We start from the raw sequence: 21,191 nt of genomic DNA on the forward strand, positions 1-21,191 counted from the left end.
TTTCATCAATAATACATGTAAGATCAGGATACCCCCTCTCTCTACTGGCATCCGTTCGTTGTGACGGAAGGGAGACCGTTGTTCACTTGGCCAACATATCTTTCTCTCCATCACCCACTTTCTCCTTGTGCTCTTTTTCTTCAGTCTGATTTGTTCTCTCTATGTTCATGTTCCCCCACACGCAGCACAGACCTATACATAGTTTGTAACTAGTGAGAGCAAGAGCGAGAGGGAGACTTGGAGAGAACTACAGAAAGGTAGGTAGGTAGGTAACCATGGAGGGAGGGGAGGAGAGGGGAGGGGAGGGACGGAGGGAGACAATGAGTCATAGCTCGTCCCACAGGACTGAGTGGGCTGGTTGAGTGGAGGAGGATGGCGTCAGCAGCAGGCCTGACAATTTAAGAAGACACATTAAAAGAGGAAGAAAAGGAAAGGGAGAGGGAGAGAGAAACGGAGAGCTAACACTTTATAGTGGGTGGATGGAGAGAGATATTGATGGGAGGGGTTGACGCGGAGGGGGTGGAAGACAGGAAGGGGTATCCTCAACTGAGACTGAGAGAGGGGGTGGCAGGGAGAAGGACAGAGACATAGATGGAAAAAGAGAAATTCTGTTTTCCGCTTCATAACCATTCATGTGCTCTTAGTCTGTGTTTTGTGTCTTGCTAGTTTCCACTTTTTCTCTCCTAATCTTTGTTGATATGGTCTTGGCTCTTTTTTATGAGTCACAGTCATCCTTTTTATATGCCATGGCAAAAAAAAAAAACAAATATGTACAGCATTTTGGTGTATCCCTGTGTACTGGTCAGTGACGCATGTGCCCATTTTTGTTTTTACTGCATGAACCATAGACTGTGTGTTGGTGCGATTGTGCCTGGACTGTTCCTTCACAGTCCCAAGTGCTGTGCCAGCCCCCTTAACCCCCCATCCCCCCCTCCCTGTGTGAGATTGTGCAACCAACGCAAAGGGGAATCCTCTCTGACACAGACAAACAGTGGTACGTACACACTGCGAGTGCACTGGGTGATATATAATATGTGCAAGGCACTGAGCTTGCACAAACTCTCCCATTACTACACATGTCAGCCTCCACTCTGCCAAGACACAACCTCGCCGCCTTTTGTGAAATGGGTTCTCTGACGTCAAACGGGCAAGGTGCACCGCTGAATACAGAGGAGACGAATTGGGTCGAGCTGCCTGTGTCTGCCTCTCCCACTGCTGTCTGTGGGTTTGTTCGCTCTCTCTCGCTCGCTGCTGTTCGCAGCGTTCTGCACTTCCATTCACCTTCATCTTTCATTCAGCCTCTGCAGAGAAAATGGAGAGACGTGTCTACTACGCATGCTTCTCCATTAGGAGATTTGAAACGAAAATGCAATGAATGAAATAAAATAATAGTAGTAAAGGTTCAATCATTGCCCACATGAAACAGTAGTGCTCATTCTGCGTTCTCTTGGTTAGTGTTAATCAAAAATAACGAGGTAGAATGAAACAAACCATTTTGATGTATGTGCTGCATGTTGTCATGACGGCACGCTGTTGAGCTTCTGGCAAAAGACTGCAGTTCTGTTTTAATTGTATTGCAGTGTGCAGTTATTCATCATCATCATGAGTTGGAGATGAGCTGCAAATCTTCACAATCTTCTGAAGGATCTGTTACCGATATGTGTTTGTTTATATTTTTATTGAAGAAATTACTTTTTAGGTTATGGTTGTGGTTATTGATTTTTCAATCGACCAACTAATTACATAATTTAAAGAGGAACTAAGCAGGATTCTCCCGTGGCTATGCTACATTTCAACCTTCAATAAAAAGCTCCAGAGTAGTTGTGATAGTTGACTTCATGACTTGTGACTTATTACGAGTGAGAACGGAGGCTCTCTGCCTTCACCTGGCGTCTCACGGCTGAAAACCAACCTTGCAACATCAGTGAAGTAGTTACTCGGCCGCCGCCCCGGTGTCCCAGCTCCCGTCTCTGCACCCCGCGACACAAACGAGCTCTGTAACCCGTAATCTTTTGTTTATGACGGTTAAGACTACACAAACACCATAACATCGTTTATGTTATGTAACGTTTCAATTTATTGATTTTTCGCCGGCTTCATTGTAAACAAATGCACATGGCTGAGAGCAGCGGAAACAGAACAGCGGAAAAGCGAGCGGACTTGCATAGTTCCCCTTTAATAATTTTTTTTTTTATCCCAACTTGTTTCACTAATACAGTGTTTAAGCAGACATTTGATTTCTGAATAATTTATGGGTCAAAAGACTTGATATCCACAGGCTTTCTGCTCACACCACCTTCCATGCAGTAGAATTCTTCTCATTTCTGCAGCTTGACTCGCTGCTAACTATTGCTGAGACCCTGACCCAGCTTGACCTGGAGCAGCTAATTCTGACAGTGATCTCATACCTGCTCCAAATATTTAGTCCCGCCAGTGGTCATATACATTCTTAGCGTCTTAACATAAACACACACGTATCCACACAGCGTTGACCAGACGGATCGTCCTCTCTGTCTCTTTCAGCCACTGGCTCCCACTCATGTCTCACTTAGGGGCTCCCTTCCACTGGCGCTCTTTGGTTGGGTAACATGACACAGTAGGCAGGGCAACGCAGGGACCTGTGTGTCTCAGCTGGCAGCCTGTCATCAGGAGCGCCCATGTAAGAGTCGGCAAGGCCAGTAATGTGTGTGAAGTGGGTCAGGGTGCCCTGCGTGGCGTTATGACAGCTGATGAGGATAACCTACCTGCGGTGTGTCATGCCAATTTCTTTTTAAAAGTTCATTTGTTGACTAAAGTCAATTTCATGGTGAAAGTTGATTTGTTTTTTTTTTAAAGGTACAATATGTAAGAAATCTAAAGCAACTGGCCGTAAAATCATCCTAATATGTCTTAGAGATGGAGGTTGTTGATGAATATTTAGCTTGTTACTCTGCTTTGAGACTTTGAGACTGTGAGTGAGCAGAGCAGAGGTTTGGCTTGGGTGAAACGGATATTTACAGACACGTAGAAGTTACGCACTATAGCTTTAATTAATAAATGGATAAATAAACAGCCATGAAAAAAAAGAAGACAAGGTGGTGGTGTACAGACATCATATAAATCTCAATATCTATCAATCAATCAAAGCGAATCAAAACAAAGTCAGTGGGATGTGGGAGGCCAGGTTACAGTTTTAAACATGGATAACAGCTGTGAATATCACTGACTAGCGCAATGCAATGAAATTGAAGCAACCAATTGTATAGAGGAGACTAAAGATATATATTTGCAGTAGATTCAGTCACTAGTTGGATGGATTTTTGACATGATATTCACTCCTATGCCTGGTCAAAGTGTCCCTGTCTCGCTGTGTCACTAGCCGTTAATGTGGTTTTATGTAGCCAACATCATATGAATAACATGATGTAACTTGCCCATTTCCTGTGTGCATCAGCTGCCGTGCTGTATGTTTGCAGCCACACGGGATGATACAGACATTTGGCAGAGAGAGACGTCAACATCAGGCCCGGCCCACCGACACACTGACTGAACTGGGACACACCACACACAGATCAGGCTGCTGATGCTGCTGGCTCACATCGTAGTTCCTGGGTCTGCTGCGGGCAGCCCATATTATGACATAGTCTAGGTTTTATAATATTTTATGACTGCTGCATTCGAGTATGGCCATGTACTAGCTTCAGTAGAAGTCCTAGTGGTAGAGCCAGGAATGCTACCGTCACCATTTATCATCATTACTTTCTATCATTTGGGCAAATTCTTCCTCATCTGCTGCGCTCAGAGCTGTGATTACGTTTTTGTTGACGCAGATGAAACATTTCCTGTGGCTGCTCCTCTTTTTCTTTTTTAGGGGTTGGTACAGTAGGTATATTGGTGATATGCATATGTATGGAATGATTTACCAGGTATTGGAGAATTAATGGACTTGATATGTGTTGAAGGAAATGTACTTTTGTGTATCAGGATATCATTTGTGTGTATCTATGGCAGTAGGTCAATTCTAGGCAGTCAACCGGATTTGCTGTGGAGATTTTGAGAAGGATTCATTCCTCATCTGAGAGGCTTAATTTGTTCAGCAGCTCAAATGTGACTTTCTACCATTTGATATCCCATGGCCTGGATGACTGCAAACCCATTTGTACAACACGCGCTAAGATTGCTCGGAAGAAACGGCTTCATCCTACACCGTTCTTCCCATCCCTCTCAGTCTGTGCACTCTGCAATCCACGTATTTATTTTTAATATCATTCTTCGCTCTGCCCTTCTCACTGGTACTCGCTCAACACAAATGGCAGCAGTTGGGAATGACGTTACCATCTCCTTGGCAACCCTGTGGGCCGGTTTGTGTGTGTGTGTGAGGGAGGCAGGGGGGGGGAGTGCTGAGGAAGAGAGAGGAATGGGTGGAGGAGGAGAGAATAGGTAAAGCTAGTTTATTCATAAGCACTCCACCTCTGCCTCTGATTCACAGTTTTTTCCTGCAGCCCCTCCCTTCAACCAACGACGGTCTGCTCAGCCATGAGAACGGCACTCGAGATGAATGATTTGTCTTTGCTATCTTATCCAAAAGCCATTCATTCTTTTTAGTGCAAGAACACACGCTGCATGCGTGTCAGTGAGCAAAAGGAGGAGATTGTTTTGAAGTGACTGATTCAGGCGTTTGGTAACTGCGCTCTGTGCTGCTGTATGGCTGCCTTACATAAACACTGTGGGGCTGGGGCATGTGGGTGTCCTGGTCAGCGAATGTGGTGTAATGTTGCTGATGCTGCTGCCGCTGATGATGACGCCTTTGCTGCTGCATTGCCTGGGTCTTCCCCCACAGTGGGAATCCCTGCCTCGTTCATTCGCTCATCTATCCTGCAGCAACGGCACGGCACAGCTGCACAGACGGGGGACGTGCATGAATGGCACCTATCCACACTTTTACATGCAGAAACACTGAGAGCCATCATGCTCAACTGAACCTCCATCTCACTTTTGCTTACACAACATGCCTGTTCATGGGATTTCATGCATACATTTCCATCTTTCTTTCAGCAAGCGCACACAGCCCTTTGCTGCTGCTGTTTATACCAGATGATACATGCTCATTGACGGAAGGATTGTTATTCATGTGTGAGGCCTGTCCGTGTTTGTAAATGGCTGTAATGCCTAAGATGTCAAGAGTTAATGCGCTGGAGCTGGAATTCACCCCAAAGCTGTTTGTGCCACTGTGCCATGTTTTTCTATGATGGGAAAAGTGGATAATTATGTGATTTTAGAAAAAAAAAAAAAAAAGGAAGTACATAAGGACATTGTCTTTGTAGTTGTTGTTGTAGATGACATTTCTCGTTATTATGATTATATATCCCTTTATTTAAGACGTTGTTCTCATTTAATAGTCAATACGTATCACAATTAAAGCTGGTAAATGTGTTTATGTTCCATGTTGAAATCAAATCCGACTACAGAAACCTACATTTTAAGAAGTGACAAATATAAATAACAGTAATTTTGCAACAGTAGGAACATTAAACCTGAGTTGAGGCTGTGATTTGTAAATTCTCCTGTGTTACCGGTAGCTCTAAGCTTTCAGTTCTTTGTCCTCCACCCTGCCGGAGCGGAGAGGCAGCAGCAGCAGCAGCAACAGCAGCGATGAGTCACTGAGTGTGTGAAATATGACGTCATCCGTGTCTTCCTCTTCCTCTGCTGTTGGTGTTCAGGGCTCCTGACTGGAGGGCAGACCATGCTGCTGCACTGAGCCAGAGGGAGAGAAGAGAGAGAGGCCTCAGAGGACCGCTGAGGTGGTGGCTGGCCCGTCGGTGTGTTCCCCCTCCCCTTGTTGGGCTGGCTAACTGCTGCCTCTTCACTTCACCTGATTGCTGTAAATATTTCGCCTTTTTTTCACATGTGCATGTTGTTTTTTGTTATTGATGTAGTAAATGTGTCTTTTGGAACAGATTTGTGCCCATTTTGGGAAAATTTACCCTTTTTTAAATGTGCTTATTTTTGTTGTTGTTGTTGATCTTTTAAAGTACAAAATTGATCTTCTGATAAGTACATTATGGAACTAATTTTCATAAATGTGATATAAAATCTTGGGTTATGCTTTAATAAATAAAATAAAGTTAAAGTTATAAAACAACCTATTTTGGTCTTACTAAGTTTAGACTTCCTTACTGTGCGTTCACACCAAAAGCTTCCAAAGCGTCAAAACGCTGGAAGTCGATTCATTTTCAATGAGAGCCCGGCGACACTGAGCGACCAAAGCGTCAACTGGCGTCACCGCGCTTCCAAAGCGTCACCAGACGAGAAGTTGAGACTTGGTTAACTTTTGGGTAATTAGCTATGATGCGGTTCGGCGGCCACCTGTCAGAATATATATGCCTTTTTTTTTCTTCTTTTTTTTTGTATTTCGGCTCCCCAATGACCAGCGCGGTCGAACTTTGACGTCAGTCACGTGACGAGTGGCCAAAGCGGCTGAAAATATTTGCAGTTTTGGAAGCTGTCTTGTCTTAAGTCCACCCTCGAGCGTTTTTGACGCTTTGGAAGCTTTTGGTGTGAACGCACAGTTACTAGTCGGAATAAATTTTTTTAGAGGTTTATCTTGAAAATGTATGGTTGATTAGATGTTGAGCATTTTTCTTCTGTATGTTTCACAGCAATACCCCGACGGCTAAGGCTTGCTATGGACGTCGCTTCGCCCCCTACTGCAACGCTGCCCAGTACACTACCTTAGTGGGTTCCCCTCATATTCCTGCGTGTGGTTCCCATCCAGACTCCCTGTACAGAGCCCAGCACAGATCTGGTACCACCTACAGGTAGACACACTCACACATTATACTCTATACACTCTGTTTCATCTTCCTCTTTTGTAATTTGTTGTCAAAATGTCACTGCCTTTGGTGTATCAAACTGAGACTGAGATTTCCCTCTATTTTTTCCCCCAGCCATTCCTGGGTTCTCCACCCAACCCCCTCCCCAACTCCCACCCTCCCCCCCTCCCCTAAGAAGATGTCAGTGAGCCTGACAACAGACATCCAGCAGGAGGGAGAGAGTGGGCCACTCATCGAGCCCTGCAGTCGAGGCAAGACCTCCCCTCAACCACAGGGCACAAAGGAGGGGACAGGGGAGGGCCTGGAGCCTGAGGACAGCTCCCCACAGGATGCACAGGTGGGACCAAGTGATGATAGAAGAGTTGATGGATTAGTTGAAGAATTCAATAAATTGATTTGAACTTGGTGTGTTTACACGGTCTTCAGTAACCTGGCTAGAACAAAAGCAACACTTGTCTACCTCTTCCTGACAACCTACATTTTTTATCCAAGTCTGACATATTTTACATTTTTTTGTAAGGACAGTTGCACATGTGCCAGAATTTTATGCAACAGATTACCCAGGAAATGATCTACTCCAATTTTGACCACATTTAGGATTTGATTGCTTTAGATCAAAGAGCACACTGCAGAGAAGTCTCTGTCAGCTCACTGCATTGTGATCATAGTGTTATTTTCTGTCTGACATCACTGAAATACACATGTACCTTTTAGTTACAAACTCTCATAGACACAAACACAGTCAAGGAATCACGAAAACTGATTTTTATTTATTTTTTGCTGAACTGGCATTTGAAAGTGGGACTCAAACCTAAATATGTTTATCTGTTCTTAGTATAGGTATTACGTAGTTAAATCTACAGGTAGTGAATGCTTGTGTGCCTTATTATTATTAAGTTAAGTAAAATGACACGTGTCTCTTGCAGAAACGGCCTCCTAACCACAGCCATGGCAGGAAAAGGGCCAAAGTAAGTCATTTTTTGTATTTGTTTTGTATTTATTTTGCTACCACATATAGGTATTTACCTTCCTGAACGTAACCCAGATAACTTTATAATCCCGCTCCCTCAAATAACCTCCTGCTGGTTTGTTGTATAAGATGACCTTCCACTATTAACATTGTAATCCTCTCAACTACAGTGGACCACCTTCTTTTTATCATTGGCTTAAAACCTTAAATCCCACGAGAGGGTTAAAAGTAGGTGTGTGTGTCACAGGAGCCTCTGTGAAGCTTTGAAGATAAGGATACACCTGAGATCATTCAGAAAGACTGCGGCCGGTCAGGTTCAGCACCTACATGTTAAGTCTAGTGAAGTGACTCCTGAACAGGATGAGTTTATGTAGAGCCACTTTTTTGAAAGTCAGATAGCTGGTCTCATCTCTTACTCCAAGATGCATCCACTCCCCTGAGGAAGCTGCTCTACGGCGGGAAGTCAATTTGTCTCCTCTCTCCTCTTGCAGGCTGTCTTTGGCCACTGTGTGCCCTTTATGATTACATCATTAGCACAAACTCACTGACCACTGTCCGAAGTTATTGCCACTTAAAACAAAGCAAACATTACCAATCACTTAAAGCAGAAGTAAGTGATATATGTGTGTTAATATAAGTCTTAAATAGTTATATCTTCCGACAGCAATCACTTACATAGAGTGTTTGGACCGAAACACGGGTCTGTCAGTCACTCTGCTCTGAGCCGAGGAGAAAACATTTATCGTATCCTACAGTTTTTATCCAATGAGGAGAGAGAACGGCATGCAGGGCTGTGTGTGCAGCCAAGGAACGCCGTGAATGTGGTGACGTAGGGACGAGGACTGTTATGGTGCGTTCAAGGAAACTCGTAACTCATGTTTTTCCTACCTGTGAACTCGTACCAGTTTGATCTGGTACGAGTTCACGGGTCAGAAGTTACGAGTGGCCGTTATAGTGACTTTCACAGGTAAAACAGGTCGGAAAAACACGAGTGGGTTGCCTGAAACGCTACAAAGTCGTAAGTTGTGACTTGAAGCTGTAATTTACGGTTTCAAAAGCCTGCCTGGAACGCAGCATTAGCCAAAACGACCGGATCGCTTACTTCTGCTTTAACGTACTGGAGCTGTCTTATACTGACCTGCATAACCAAATTTAATACGGCAAAACACACATGCACATGTCTGTGCATACACGCCTCGTATCGTCAGTCAGTGTCTGTGCAAGGTGACAGACCAGTCGTGTGAAAACATTCTTTTGAAATGTCATTGTTTCATTTTTTTTTTTTTTTGACAGACTGAATGGTGATGGCATACTAACGTTGTGAGCTGTCACTGTATTAGCCTAAACAAGTTAGCATGAGTCTTTCTCTGACAAATAGTAACGGTATCATTGCAGGACATGAACATTGTGTTGAGTTGTTTTCAATTTCAAGTTGATCTTAAACTCACTCTGAACTCTGTGTACAGAACACGACGTCTTTGAGGTGCTAAGCCAAGTAATTCATTTATCATTTAAAATGTTCTGTGGCATTGCTTGAACATTGGGGTTTGGTCGTCCACAACTTGTCCTCAATGATCAGTGCAAAGTGTCAGTCTTTCTTTTTTTTTTCGCTGCACCCCTACTTGACATTGTCATTCCACATAAATATTTTTTTTTCTGTATGTGCTTGTGGAGCTGTTGTACTGCACTCATCAGGCCTGGAGGTAATGTCTCTGTGCCATGACATTTTTAGAGATTTGGCTTCAATTTGCTCCCAAAGTACTGGATCTTGTGAGATTTCTCCTTACGATGTTTAGCACCGTCACTGTGCCGTTGGAGACGTTATCCTGTGACAGGCGCTGCCCATAATTCCACCTGTCAGAGGGTTTAGATTAAAATGCAGCGATAACATTTTGGAAGTAGGATCACCCTTGTTTCCTTTTCCCCCTCAGGTTTTAGTACATAATCTGCAAAGAAACAGTGTCCTAATCAGCTTTGTTGAAATGGAGCTCTGTGTGTTCTTCATGTCTCGCTTCAACTTCTCTGCCATTCCTCGGGGAACTCTATTATCAGACATTATTCAGGGTTTTATGTAAGCTTCACACTCTTACAAGGGATTTAGACCCAAGTTACTTTTTTATGGTAAAAAACTCAAAGTAGCTGCAGAACTTCCTTTAGCAGAGCAAAAGACAGGCTGCCACTGAAATGAAGAAGAGATGTTTCTATGTTTTATAAACATAAGGTCTAAGAACAACTTGTGTCACACATTGGACATAATGTGCTTTTTTGTGACATTTAATCTGTTACTCAGCATTATTTTAATTCTTCTTGAGTAAATCAAGGCAATATAAAATCCAATAACGAGAGATATAAAACTACAATATCAGGGCTCATTATTTTGGATGTTAATTTTTCATAGAAAGATCCTGAAAAGTATCTTATTTTATATAAACAAGCAAAATGGGATTAATTTTAAAAGGCCTCTTGCATCTTGCAATCTGAATACACTGTTGTATAACATGTATTTATTTTTTCTCTTCATCGTACTGCCAGATTTTTCCTGAGTTCTTTTTGTAAGAGGACCAACACAATAATCAGTGTGGTACATATTATTAAACACCAGATTTCCCATGAACATGCCTCTGAAATTTGGTCAAAATCAGTCGGCTTTACAGATAATACGATCTGTGATTCTGTTTCAGTCTAATGCCAAACTGAAGCTGGTACGGAGTCTGGCAGTGTGTGAGGAGTCCTCTGGTCCCTTCTCCAATGATGGACCTCCAGAATCGGTACCGTTCCTGTGTCTAACCTCATCCCCTAACAACTAACTGTAGTCCTTACCCCCAGCTTGTCATTTTTGTATTTAACTGCTGTGTGGGATTTACAATAAGAGAATTCAAAATATTGCCATATATTAATGGCATGTGGTTTTCCAGGATATCATCCAGCTTCACATCAGCTGTCCATCAGACAAGGAGGAGGAAAAGTCCTCAAAGGACGAGTATGAAAATGAAGAGAAGGAGAAGAAGGACAAGACTCCACGAAAGATGCTGTCGCGTGGTAAGATGCAACTTGTATTTATAAAAGCCTGTTGTTTCAGTCTTAATGACAGTTTTTGTGTAATGTATAATGTTATACAAGATTGAAATCTGTCACTTTTTTTTAAATTCACCCCCCCTAAGAAAATAAAATGACTGCTAAATAATAGCCTGAGTATAGTTAATTAAATATTCTGCATTAGTAATTTTAAATAGGTTTCAGTGTGTCGTGACTGTTGCATGTAAATGTCATGTCCATTGTTTTATTAGTACTGAAACTAAGATGTGAAGCAAATTTCTCTGGAAGATAATTGGATCCCTCCCTCTTCTTTCTTTAATTACCTGCCTCACTCCCTCTTCCTGCGGAAGCCCTCAGGCATCATTAGACCCTGAGAGCAACAGAGATGAAATGGCTAGCCCAACTGTCTAGTGTAGTGGAAAATACTGGAAAATGATCCCCCGAAGAGTGTGTTTATGTGTATGTGTGTAAGCATAGAACGGCAACAACTAGCTGGCGTCGAATGTTTATTCTCCCTGAACAACCCTGGAAGTCATTGCTGGTGTGTCAAGTTGCCATTTTGAGAACTATGTAGCAATCTGACTTTGCTCTTTCTGTCTCACTTGCACTTTACATAAGTGTGACACGCTCTCCTTACCTAACCGTCCTGTCGACCCTTTCTTGCCTGCTTATTCACTTTTATCCTCCTCTCTCTGCCAGACTCCAGTCAGGAATACACTGACTCCACAGGCATTGATGTTCACGAGTTTCTGGTCAACACACTGAAAAACAATCCCAGGTATGAGGTCGCCAAGACTGATTAATAGACATGGCTGAAATAACAAGGGAAAGTAAACTAAAATGTGAAAATGAATTGGATGGAATTGAGCCGTTACTTTTCATATTTGTTTATATGTTGGGGAAAACACAAAATCAGTTTTGGTCCGACTGCTGCTGAAATCCATTAAACATTTTATGACATGGTTAAAGGATTTAAAAACGACATTTTTGAAAAAGTTTTACTCAGCACTTCACATCTGTCCCTTTTTTTTTTTTTTTAAACATTCTTATTAGGTAAACCCTTGCAACTGGTAAATCAAGATAACTGTGTTGAAGAAGCACTGCCAGTTACCTGCCCAATAAGGAAACACCCAATTAACGAATGGGCAATAGGTTAATAATAAATCTAACCAGTCAAAGTCCTCCTTTCTCTTCAGGGACTTAGATGTTTGAAAGGGATACAGAATTTCACTAATGTAATAGAAGTAATGTGACCGTTATTAGAAGCATTTATTGCTGTACCCTCTGGCTTTGATCTTTGTTTGGTATGTTCACAGCACTCAAGTCATTGACCTGCCCCCCCCTCTGATCTCTCTCTCTCCCCCACTCTCTCTCTCTCCCCCCTTTGGCCCAGCAGGGATCGAATGATGCTGCTCAAACTAGAACAAGATATCCTGGAGTTTATTAATGACGACAAGTAAGCCACGTTCTTCATAACCACTCGCTTGTATTTAAATTTAGCTCCTCCACATCCATTCCTTTTTATTTATAGACTGCTTAGGTAATGAGATAAATATGGCAAGTCGCAGTTCGTATTATGGGGCAACTTTTGTGTTACCCTGTGATGAGAATGTTGTTGTTTAGACTTGTGCCTTATAATTTTGAAAAGCTTCGGAAAGGAATGAATCATGTTTTCCACAGCTGAGCTGAATGAGTCTCCACAGTGCAGCATCCTGCTGGCTACACACCTAGAATTTGAGAAAAGAATAAAACAGCTTCAACTTGTTTTTGAGATGACTGATGATGGTATTTCAGAAGTAGAAAAAATACAATAATTGGATATTCACAATTTAGTATTTGCCACTGCTTGCTTTTCCAGAAAATATTTAGAATACATTTATACATGGTTTAACTTGAAGTTTCAGAGTCCCTAAAAATCCACTTACACATAATATTCAACAACAACAACAACAAAAAATACAATTTAGGAATTGACTATGCAATGTAGAAATAAGAAAGGGCACTTACAATTTTGTCTTCTGTGTGACAGTAACCAGTATAAGAAGTTTCCTCAGATGACTTCTTATCACCGTATGCTGCTGCACCGCGTGGCTGCCTACTTCGGTATGGACCACAATGTGGATCAGACGGGCAAGGCCGTCATCATCAACAAGACAGGCAACACACGCATGTAAGTGTAATTATGTTTTCTAACCTTCATCTACAGAGTTACACCGTTTATTCTGTCCATACAGTGGGATCATAGAATTGTGAATATGCATTATCATGTGGGGGCTACTGAGACCGTCATGGAGGAGGTTACTATAAGACACAGCATTACAGTAACAAGGTTTCAAGACACCAACTTAGAACACAACACCTCAGTGAATGGCAAAAACAAGGTGTGCTTGTCACACGGTGTGTACAGAGGCAGAAAGACAATTTAGTAATTCAGCAACCAGAAAGTTTCTATGGAAATGATGTTGTCCCACACAGGCACTGCTACTAAGTAAAAGATGTGTTATAAATGTAGCATTACATATAAGTATGCCATTTTGGACAAACATACTAGATTATTTTCTAATATTTTTATATCCAAAATATCACATTTTTGATAGTCACTGGCATCTACACAATTAGTATAGAACCCCTCACTAATTGAACCTTTTAGTATTTCTTTCCTGACAAGTTGCAAGTTGAAAATTCAATTTGAATGTCAGAGGACAAAAATGAACCATTGAGGTATTGCTTATGGTAACAGCGGCCAAATGCACCTTAACAGTGGAAGAGTTTTCCAAGTTGATATCTAGTATACATTTTATGCAGTGCTGGCCCTTCAGTCTTCTCTCTAATGTAGTAAAATGTCATGTTTTTTGTTTAATCATGTTGAAAACATATTTTTCCTCGATTTGCTCTAAAGCCCAGAGCAAAGGTTTTCTGAACACATCAAGGATGAACGTAACATGGACTTTCAGAAGAAATTCATCCTTAAGAGAGATGATGCCAGCATGGACAAGGATGATAATCAGGTTAGTTACACTAGAAGCCATGATATTTTAACTGTACAATATTCTCTTTTTCTTTTTTAATCGCCACCAGGTATGTATATTTAACACAATGTCATTATGACGAATAAGTTGTCCTTTTTCTAAGCCCTGATAAGTTCTCTCTGTAGCTTGTTGCATCAGTTGGAGATTGATCTCATGAATGTTTTTTATCAGCAGAGGTAGTGGGACACAGTAGTCTGTTTATCACCTTTTCCAGCTTACACGATGGGAGGCACAGTCTGGTTGTGATGGCAACTAAACTGTGAATCAAACACTTGCTGTTTTCTAGTAGTGAGCCTCCAGGATAGTAGGGTGGAGCGGTTTCATCAAGCACTACAGCACCATTTAGACCCAGCCATGTGTTGATAATTAGAAACATCTCATTCAAATGAAGGTGTGTAACTTCACAGACTAGTCTTACTAGTTTCATCAGTGAGGGCTATGCATAACAGCAAGCAAGCTCTGAACAGTGATTACTGTACATTATTGTAGTAAGGCAGCTGGCAGGTGGGTGTGGAACGTCCAATAGAGATTAAAAAAAAAAAAAAAAGACCAGTGCAAAGAGGATGGACAATCTCTGGTTACCTGGGTGATGACAGCAATGGAAGGAGCTCAGTCCTCAGCTTTAGGTTGTGTTTATTTGTGTTAAGTTGAGTGTTTGTCAGAGATGACAGCTTATGTTTCCTGTATACCAAGTATTTTTGGTTGTGTTAAATGCTGATGGTGAATATACAGTACAGTTAGGACTAGAGAAAGCCTGACACCACTTCACACTGTTAATATTCAGGATCTTGCATATTCCTTGTACTGTCTCTTGAAATGACACACAGTTTCCAGTTTTCCTCCTCCACTGCTGCTGATTCGCTGCGTGTGAACAGTTTAGGCCGGAGCAAAGCTTTTTGAGTTGCAAAACCGGAATCTACCCGGTGTGCAATCAGACTTGGTAATGACTAAGAAAATGTTGCAGTTTTAAACATGAGAATTCAAATGTGTGTTTTTGTTTGTTTAAAAAAAAAGGAACCTCATACCTAATGTGTCCAGATGTGCAACAGTCATTTATAAGGTTTTCAGGTCAGAGTAGAGACACTACACTACTACACTACTAAACCAAGAAAATGGTTTGATCTCTGTAAAGTGTTCATCCTTCCCATGCTGACTCCACCCTACCCACTGTGTTTTTGTTTTGATTGCAGGAAACCTTTCTCCATCACATGCTATTGTTATAATCTTTTGACTTATTTCTCTTTACAACAGATTTAACAAATTCTGGCTATATAAGTATTTACATTAAGTTCAGAGTGTATGCGTCATTGAAGTATATTCTATTTTGTCTATTTATTTGTTTAGTTAACTTTTTGTTGATGTGATTTGTTTCCCAATTTTTAGATCCGTGTGCCACTGCAGGACGGGCGGCGTAGCAAGTCTATTGAAGAGCGAGAGGAGGAGTATCAGCGGGTACGAGACCGGATCTTTGCCCGAGAAGTAAGTTTTGGACCTGGGCAGAGTAACAGACAAAGATACATTTACATTAAACCACAATCCATTTCATATCCATCAGCTGTTTTCTGCAGCTCTTTGATGAATGAGAAGTCAGGCTTTATTAGGAAAGACTAATACACTGATGTGGAGAACCTGGTTTCCAATGTCCTCTGTAAGTGATTGATAAATGTTAGCCTTTACTTGTGACGTGTCATCACAGGGTGCACATCTGTGAGTTGTGAGCACTTTGTTGGATGGTTATTATCTTAGCTTTAAGCGACAGTGCTTTTAAGTAAAATGCGTACAGTGTCACACTAAACTTAGACAAGGTCGACGTGCACACAGTAGGTCTTAAGTGCTGCTGGTTGAATGAAGCATTTCATAATGTGCAGGTGTCATTTTTTTTACAGTCTTCTCAAAATGGATACATCAACGACAGCAGGTAAGATGATCAATCCCACTGGAAACTCTAGTGTGTGATATATATACAGTATATGAGACTCCATCCAGTCCACTTATCCCTTATGAAGCTACAGTTTGCTTGTTAGGTTTCAGTTAGGAGGGGTAGCACGCAATATAGCCATTAACATAGCATACCTAGAGTGCAAGTTGATTCTGCAATAAATCTGACTTCAAAGGTCTGGCAAATTTGACCTTGTGTAATTTGTGCTGTTAAAGTAGAATTAACAAAACCAATGTACAAATATAGAAAATCATTTTAGTTTCTTCTCATTTCCAGGAAAATGTTCAGTATGCATTTGTAAACTTTTCCTCTCCTTTGCCAGAATTTTGTTCCTAACGATTTAACAAAGGGTTGTTTTATGCTGAAACTGACTGAGGGTCACTCTGTCTTTGAAAAAGATTTGTATGTAGCAGAATATTTCTTCTTCTTCTTCTTCTAGAAATAAGTTGGCTCACACAGTAGATACAGTCAGCTTCCATCCCATGGCACCCTGGCCATTGAGGTTGAAAGATTAGTACATAATATGCTGAGAGAGACAGAAAGAGAAAGCGTGGGCTTTTCAACAGTCAGTTTCTGCCTTGTGTGCATTTTTCTTCCTCCTTTTTTCTTCTCAGGGGTAAAAACTTCTACACTACTGTGTCTACCTCTACCTCCCACCTATCTTTGCATCACCCTTCCTTAAAAACCCTCTCTTGTTCTGCAATCCAGTCCTGTAACCCTAGCATTTTCTCCTAATGTTAACCCCAACAGACTTTCCACTGAGGGCTACTGCTCTAGCTCTCAAAAGAGGCGGCAGATCTTTAGGTATTGGGGTGCTGCTGACTTTGACTTGTGTGTTGCCATGCCCATTTTTTGAAAGTGATTTGGTGATGATAGTGGTGACTTGTGGTGGTTTTTATATCTCTGCTTGGCGTAGTCGGCTGATTGATGGCTATTCCAGCACTGCACCGTGGGGCTTCCCATGGCCCATGCATGGCTGCTTTGTGGTTTCACCGGGGACTGATTGACCTACTTACCCATCCACCTTCAACTACATTCTTTATATAAAGTAACTGCATTGCTTTCACAGTAACCTGTTTGTTTTGTGGTCGACTTAGTCTTGTAGTTTTTGTTAACATGTCACCTGTTGCATAGTAACACATAAAAATGTGTAAGCAGTACGTCCAAGAAACGGTCCTGTTAAACTGACAGTGAAATTTCACAGACAAAAGGAAAATGAGAAATGTGAGACTGGAAACATAAGTCTTTACTAAACAGAGTGTACAGTTGTACAACACCTACTTGCATCATTGATTAATCCTCTTATTACTCTCCCAGTAAACCAATAGATCTTCTGGACTGTAAATAGTCAAGGACACACATCACAACTTCCCAAGACGTCAACTTTTTTTAAAATCATTTTGTCCCCAATGGGATCAGTTTTTCTTTTTAAATTGAATGATTTATGAAATTGTTTTCATTTAATTTTGTGTCAATTGGCTAATCATTTAATTTAGCTCATTGTTCTCTAGTACAACTATATACATATACATTTTCTTTAATGACTAGTCTATACAAGTTTATACTCTGCTATTTATAAACATTGTGGCTTATGTGCATCATGCAATTTAGAGGCTTTAAGATTAACTTTTAGATGTATCCCTTTTTTAAGCTTTTCATATATTTTCTTTCTCATATTGATCTTTCATCCTCAACCTTTAGACAATGTTTTTTTTTTTTTTTTTGTGACCATTTACCCCTTTGTTATCGCTTGTATTTTTTGCTGCTTGCAGAAATTTCAGGGATTGACACAAAAATCTCTCCCATCTCAAATGGGATTAATGATGCATTTTAGCCTTCTACGTTAAAACTTAACCCAAGCCCACCACTCATTTTATCAGTGTTCGGTGTTATAGACTGAGAGTGATGGACATACACCACGTAACAACAGCCTAGCTGCCCTGCTTCTCCTGTTTGTGCTTGTGATGGGCAATGCTGTTGTGAGGCAAGAGAAGAGAGAGAGGGGAGATGAAATATCATGTGATGCACAGCAGAAACCCTCCCTCCTCCTCTACCTCCTCCTGCTCATCCTGCTCTCATCTTTGTTTGCAGAGCGAAGCGAACAAGTGTGCGCCTGCCTGTACAGAGAATGGCAGAGCACCCACCCTTCCTTTAAATAGGCTGTGCAGAGAGGACTCAAAATAGATCCTCCATTAATTACAGTCTCTCTGAAATATTTATCAGCCACAGCCACTCACTATCACTAGGGTTTTACAACCCTCACCACATCCCCGCTCTCGTCATGGAGATTCCCCCAGTCAGCCTTACATGTTTTGAATTAATTTTACTCATTCTCTCTACATGGACTTGCTCTGCGCATTTGCCTCTTCCAGTCCTTAGAGGATGGAAAAAAAAAACAAGTGTTTACTTGCTATTTTTTTACTTTCTGCTGTCTTCACTGCAGAAACCTTAGTCTCTGTTCACCTGCAAGGCTTTATTCTACATCTAATTGAATATCTTTCCCATAGTATTAATAGCAGACACATTTTTCCTTTTTTTGATTTCCATCTTCATTTAAAGCAACACTATGTAGGATTCGTGGTACTGGTACTCTGGTCCCGTTCGAATAGCGCCGTTGCCAGTAGCCGCCATGCAGCCCAGCACAGGGCGCTTGTGTGTGGGTAAGAAGAGCAGGGAGACTGGGCTTGAGCTCGGTCTCTGGAGCTCACCACGGTGTTCCTACCAGCGCAGAGAAGTTATATAGTGCATTTCCAGCAGACGCCACCCCGCTCAGGCTGCAGCAGTGGCACCATACATCCTATTAACCATTTTTCTAACACAGTTTAGAAACATTGTTTTAAGGTCGACAAACTACATAGTGTTGCTTTAAATTTGTTATATTGGAGCACAAGCAATGTTCAAATGGAACAATAATATTGATGCTGACATGTCAGTGACCCAGTCATTCATTTGTGATGGAAGGGTTTCCCCCAGAGTGGTAGTTACGCTTACAGTGTGATCATTGGTTTTCTTGGCAGCTGCCCTTATCCAGGGTGACAGCATCACAACAACACAATGAGTGTGTATACAGCAATATAGTTCAAAAAACCATAGTGGTGAACCAGTGGTAGCAAGTGGTTATTTTTTGTAGACAGTGTGTGTGAGTCTGGGTGTTGATGTACATCTTCTCTTTATGTCTGAGTGTTTGTGTAAATCTGGTATTAATTTACAGGTGTGTATGCGTGTGTGTCTTGTTTCTGTGTCATTCTTTGTCTTCAATACAGTTGTGGTTAAAGTGCATGTGTTAGTGTTTATCTGTATTCACATGTTTAACATATGTATGCAGTCATTCAGGATAGTCATTTATGTGAATGTCGTCTCTGGTCTTCAATGGTTTCTGTGTTGAATTCATGGAAGTTGTCTCATCTGGTGTCACTGTAATATCCTCCTACACCCCCGGTGTTGACTGTCTAGAGCATCCCTTCTCCCTGCATGTGTGTTTTCCTCTGTGAATGGGTTTGTATGTGTGTTTGTGCGCGTGAGTGTGTGTGTGTGTGGTCGTACGTTTAAAATTGGAGATTTGAAGATATCGTTTGGTGGCTTGTTGCCTGATTTTTGTATTGTGGTTTCACTAAATTATCCAGTATGCATCTGTGTTGAATGCCCCATCCTAAAGCCTGTTCAGACTGTGCATCTTTTCTTACCTGTAGATGACCTTCCCTTGCTCTTCTGCCTCTGCTCTCCCCCTCTGTCCTATTCTGTCTTTGTGTTTCTGCCCCTACCATTCCTCTCCACTTCAAATTCTCCTACATGCACATCCTGCCCTTTTTTTATATGTTCTTTATCCTCCCCTTTTACGTTTTTGTTTCTGTCCCCTGACCTTTTACTCCCCAACTCTGCTCTCTAATTTGCACATTTTCCATATAACTCCCATCCGTTTTGCTCTTATATTATTACACTTTTTTTCTGTTTATTGCATCTGTCACCATTGTGTCCCCATCATTTCATCTCTTTGTCTGTCCCCTTTTCCTCCCTGTTCTGTCTTATCTCAGAGGGAATCGTGAGAGCTCCAGCCGGGCATCGAGCAGTCGTCAAAGCAGCACAGACAGTGACATGAAGTGCCTGGAGCCACGGCCCTGGAGCAGCACCGACTCGGATAGCTCCAACCGCACCCTCCGGCCACCCGTCACCAAGGCCAGCAGCTTCTCTGGCATATCCATCCTCACCAGGGGGGACAGCCTTGGCAGCAACAAAGGCTCACAGGGAAGCTGCAAAGGCTCCCGCTCTGGTAAGGACTGAGGAGACAAGTTGAGGAGAAAGGAAGAAAGGAAAGACGTCTAGGTCTCTCACATGTTTGTCATTAAAGCTAGCCTTAGCCAACCCCTTACTGGAACAGAATACAAACATTTAAAGGGATAGTTCAACGTTTAGGCAAATTGGCCCATTCCCATAATCCCTACAGTCATAGCAATAGGTTTGTTACCTTTAATTGTCGGTGCAAGCTATTTTCAGAACGGCGGAGCAGAGCCGCAAGCTGCTCAGAGCTATGCTACGGAGGCTAATGGGATTTCTTGGTTTCCCTCATCAAACTCATCAAATACACAATCCAACAACTCCAAAACGCTCCCTTGGACAAATTGTGACCTGCACATTCACCACGCTATGAGATAATAACGGAACATTACGAGGCGCAGTTGTTTTCGGGGTAAATTCATGAAAAACCACTGATGCGCGTTCCCATCGGGGCAGTTTTTCGGCAAGCAGTCTCTGAATTTACCTCAAAAACAACTCCGCCTCGTAATGTTCCGTTATTATCTCATAGCGTGGTGAATGTGCAGGTCACAACTTGTCCACCAGAGCGTTTTGGAGTTGTTGGACTGTGTATTTTGATGAGTTTGATGAAGGAAACTAGCTCTGAGCAGCTCGCGGCTCTGCTCCGCCGTTCTTAAAATAGTTTGCACCGACAATTAAAGGTAACAAACCTACTACTATGACCATAGGGATTATGGCAATGGGCCATTGCCTCTGCACGATTATTGCTTGAGTTTGCCCTCTAGTGGTCTGCTAAACATAACCTTACAGGAATACTTGGAGACATTACTGTAGTCCTCCAACAACTGTTGCTTTGATAGGGATATTGGGGGTTCATCATTTTGTCCTGTATCATGTCTGTTCTTGTATCACTAGGCCTGCCCCTAGTCAGTCCTGATGTGTGTCCCCCGCCCGCAGCCTCCCAGTCCAGCCGTAGCCTGCTTCCCTGCCCTTCACAACAGCCACAGCAGCCACAGCCCCAGGCTCCACCTCAGGCTGCCCTGCTGCCCACCCCACAGCAACACCCCATGGGCAACCACATGATTGCTCAGGTGAGTGCCTCTCCTAACAGTGCCTTTATTCATGTCAACCGTACCAGTATAAGTGAAGACATG

The 21,191-nt window shown here is 42.1% G+C and overlaps 1 protein-coding gene across 5 annotated transcripts in view; it reads left to right on the forward strand.

Moving 5' to 3' along the window:
• r3hdm2 (R3H domain containing 2) overlaps positions 1–21,191 on the forward strand; it is a 56,379-nt gene that overhangs the window by 18,107 nt on the left and 17,081 nt on the right. Inside the window, exons 3-17 of one of the 5 annotated variants that reach the window (XM_083972639.1) lie at positions 5,700–5,860; positions 6,639–6,797; positions 6,927–7,149; positions 7,739–7,780; positions 10,464–10,550; positions 10,698–10,821; positions 11,518–11,596; positions 12,215–12,274; positions 12,848–12,988; positions 13,718–13,826; positions 15,231–15,326; positions 15,716–15,765; positions 16,537–16,590; positions 19,818–20,053; positions 20,953–21,128. In XM_083972639.1, the coding sequence (XP_083828765.1) occupies positions 6,991–7,149; positions 7,739–7,780; positions 10,464–10,550; positions 10,698–10,821; positions 11,518–11,596; positions 12,215–12,274; positions 12,848–12,988; positions 13,718–13,826; positions 15,231–15,326; positions 15,716–15,765; positions 16,537–16,590; positions 19,818–20,053; positions 20,953–21,128 (1,413 nt within the window). In that variant the 5' untranslated portion in view covers positions 5,700–5,860; positions 6,639–6,797; positions 6,927–6,990. The remainder of the gene's footprint in view (positions 1–5,699; positions 5,861–6,638; positions 6,798–6,926; positions 7,150–7,738; positions 7,781–10,463; positions 10,551–10,697; positions 10,822–11,517; positions 11,597–12,214; positions 12,275–12,847; positions 12,989–13,717; positions 13,827–15,230; positions 15,327–15,715; positions 15,766–16,536; positions 16,591–19,817; positions 20,054–20,952; positions 21,129–21,191) is intronic. The other 4 variants (XM_083972640.1, XM_083972643.1, XM_083972642.1 and 1 more) reach the window with 4 other exon arrangements.

Source organism: Trachurus trachurus, assembly GCF_905171665.1.
Source record: "Trachurus trachurus genome assembly, chromosome: 5".
NCBI classification, from domain to species: domain Eukaryota; kingdom Metazoa; phylum Chordata; class Actinopteri; order Carangiformes; family Carangidae; genus Trachurus; species Trachurus trachurus.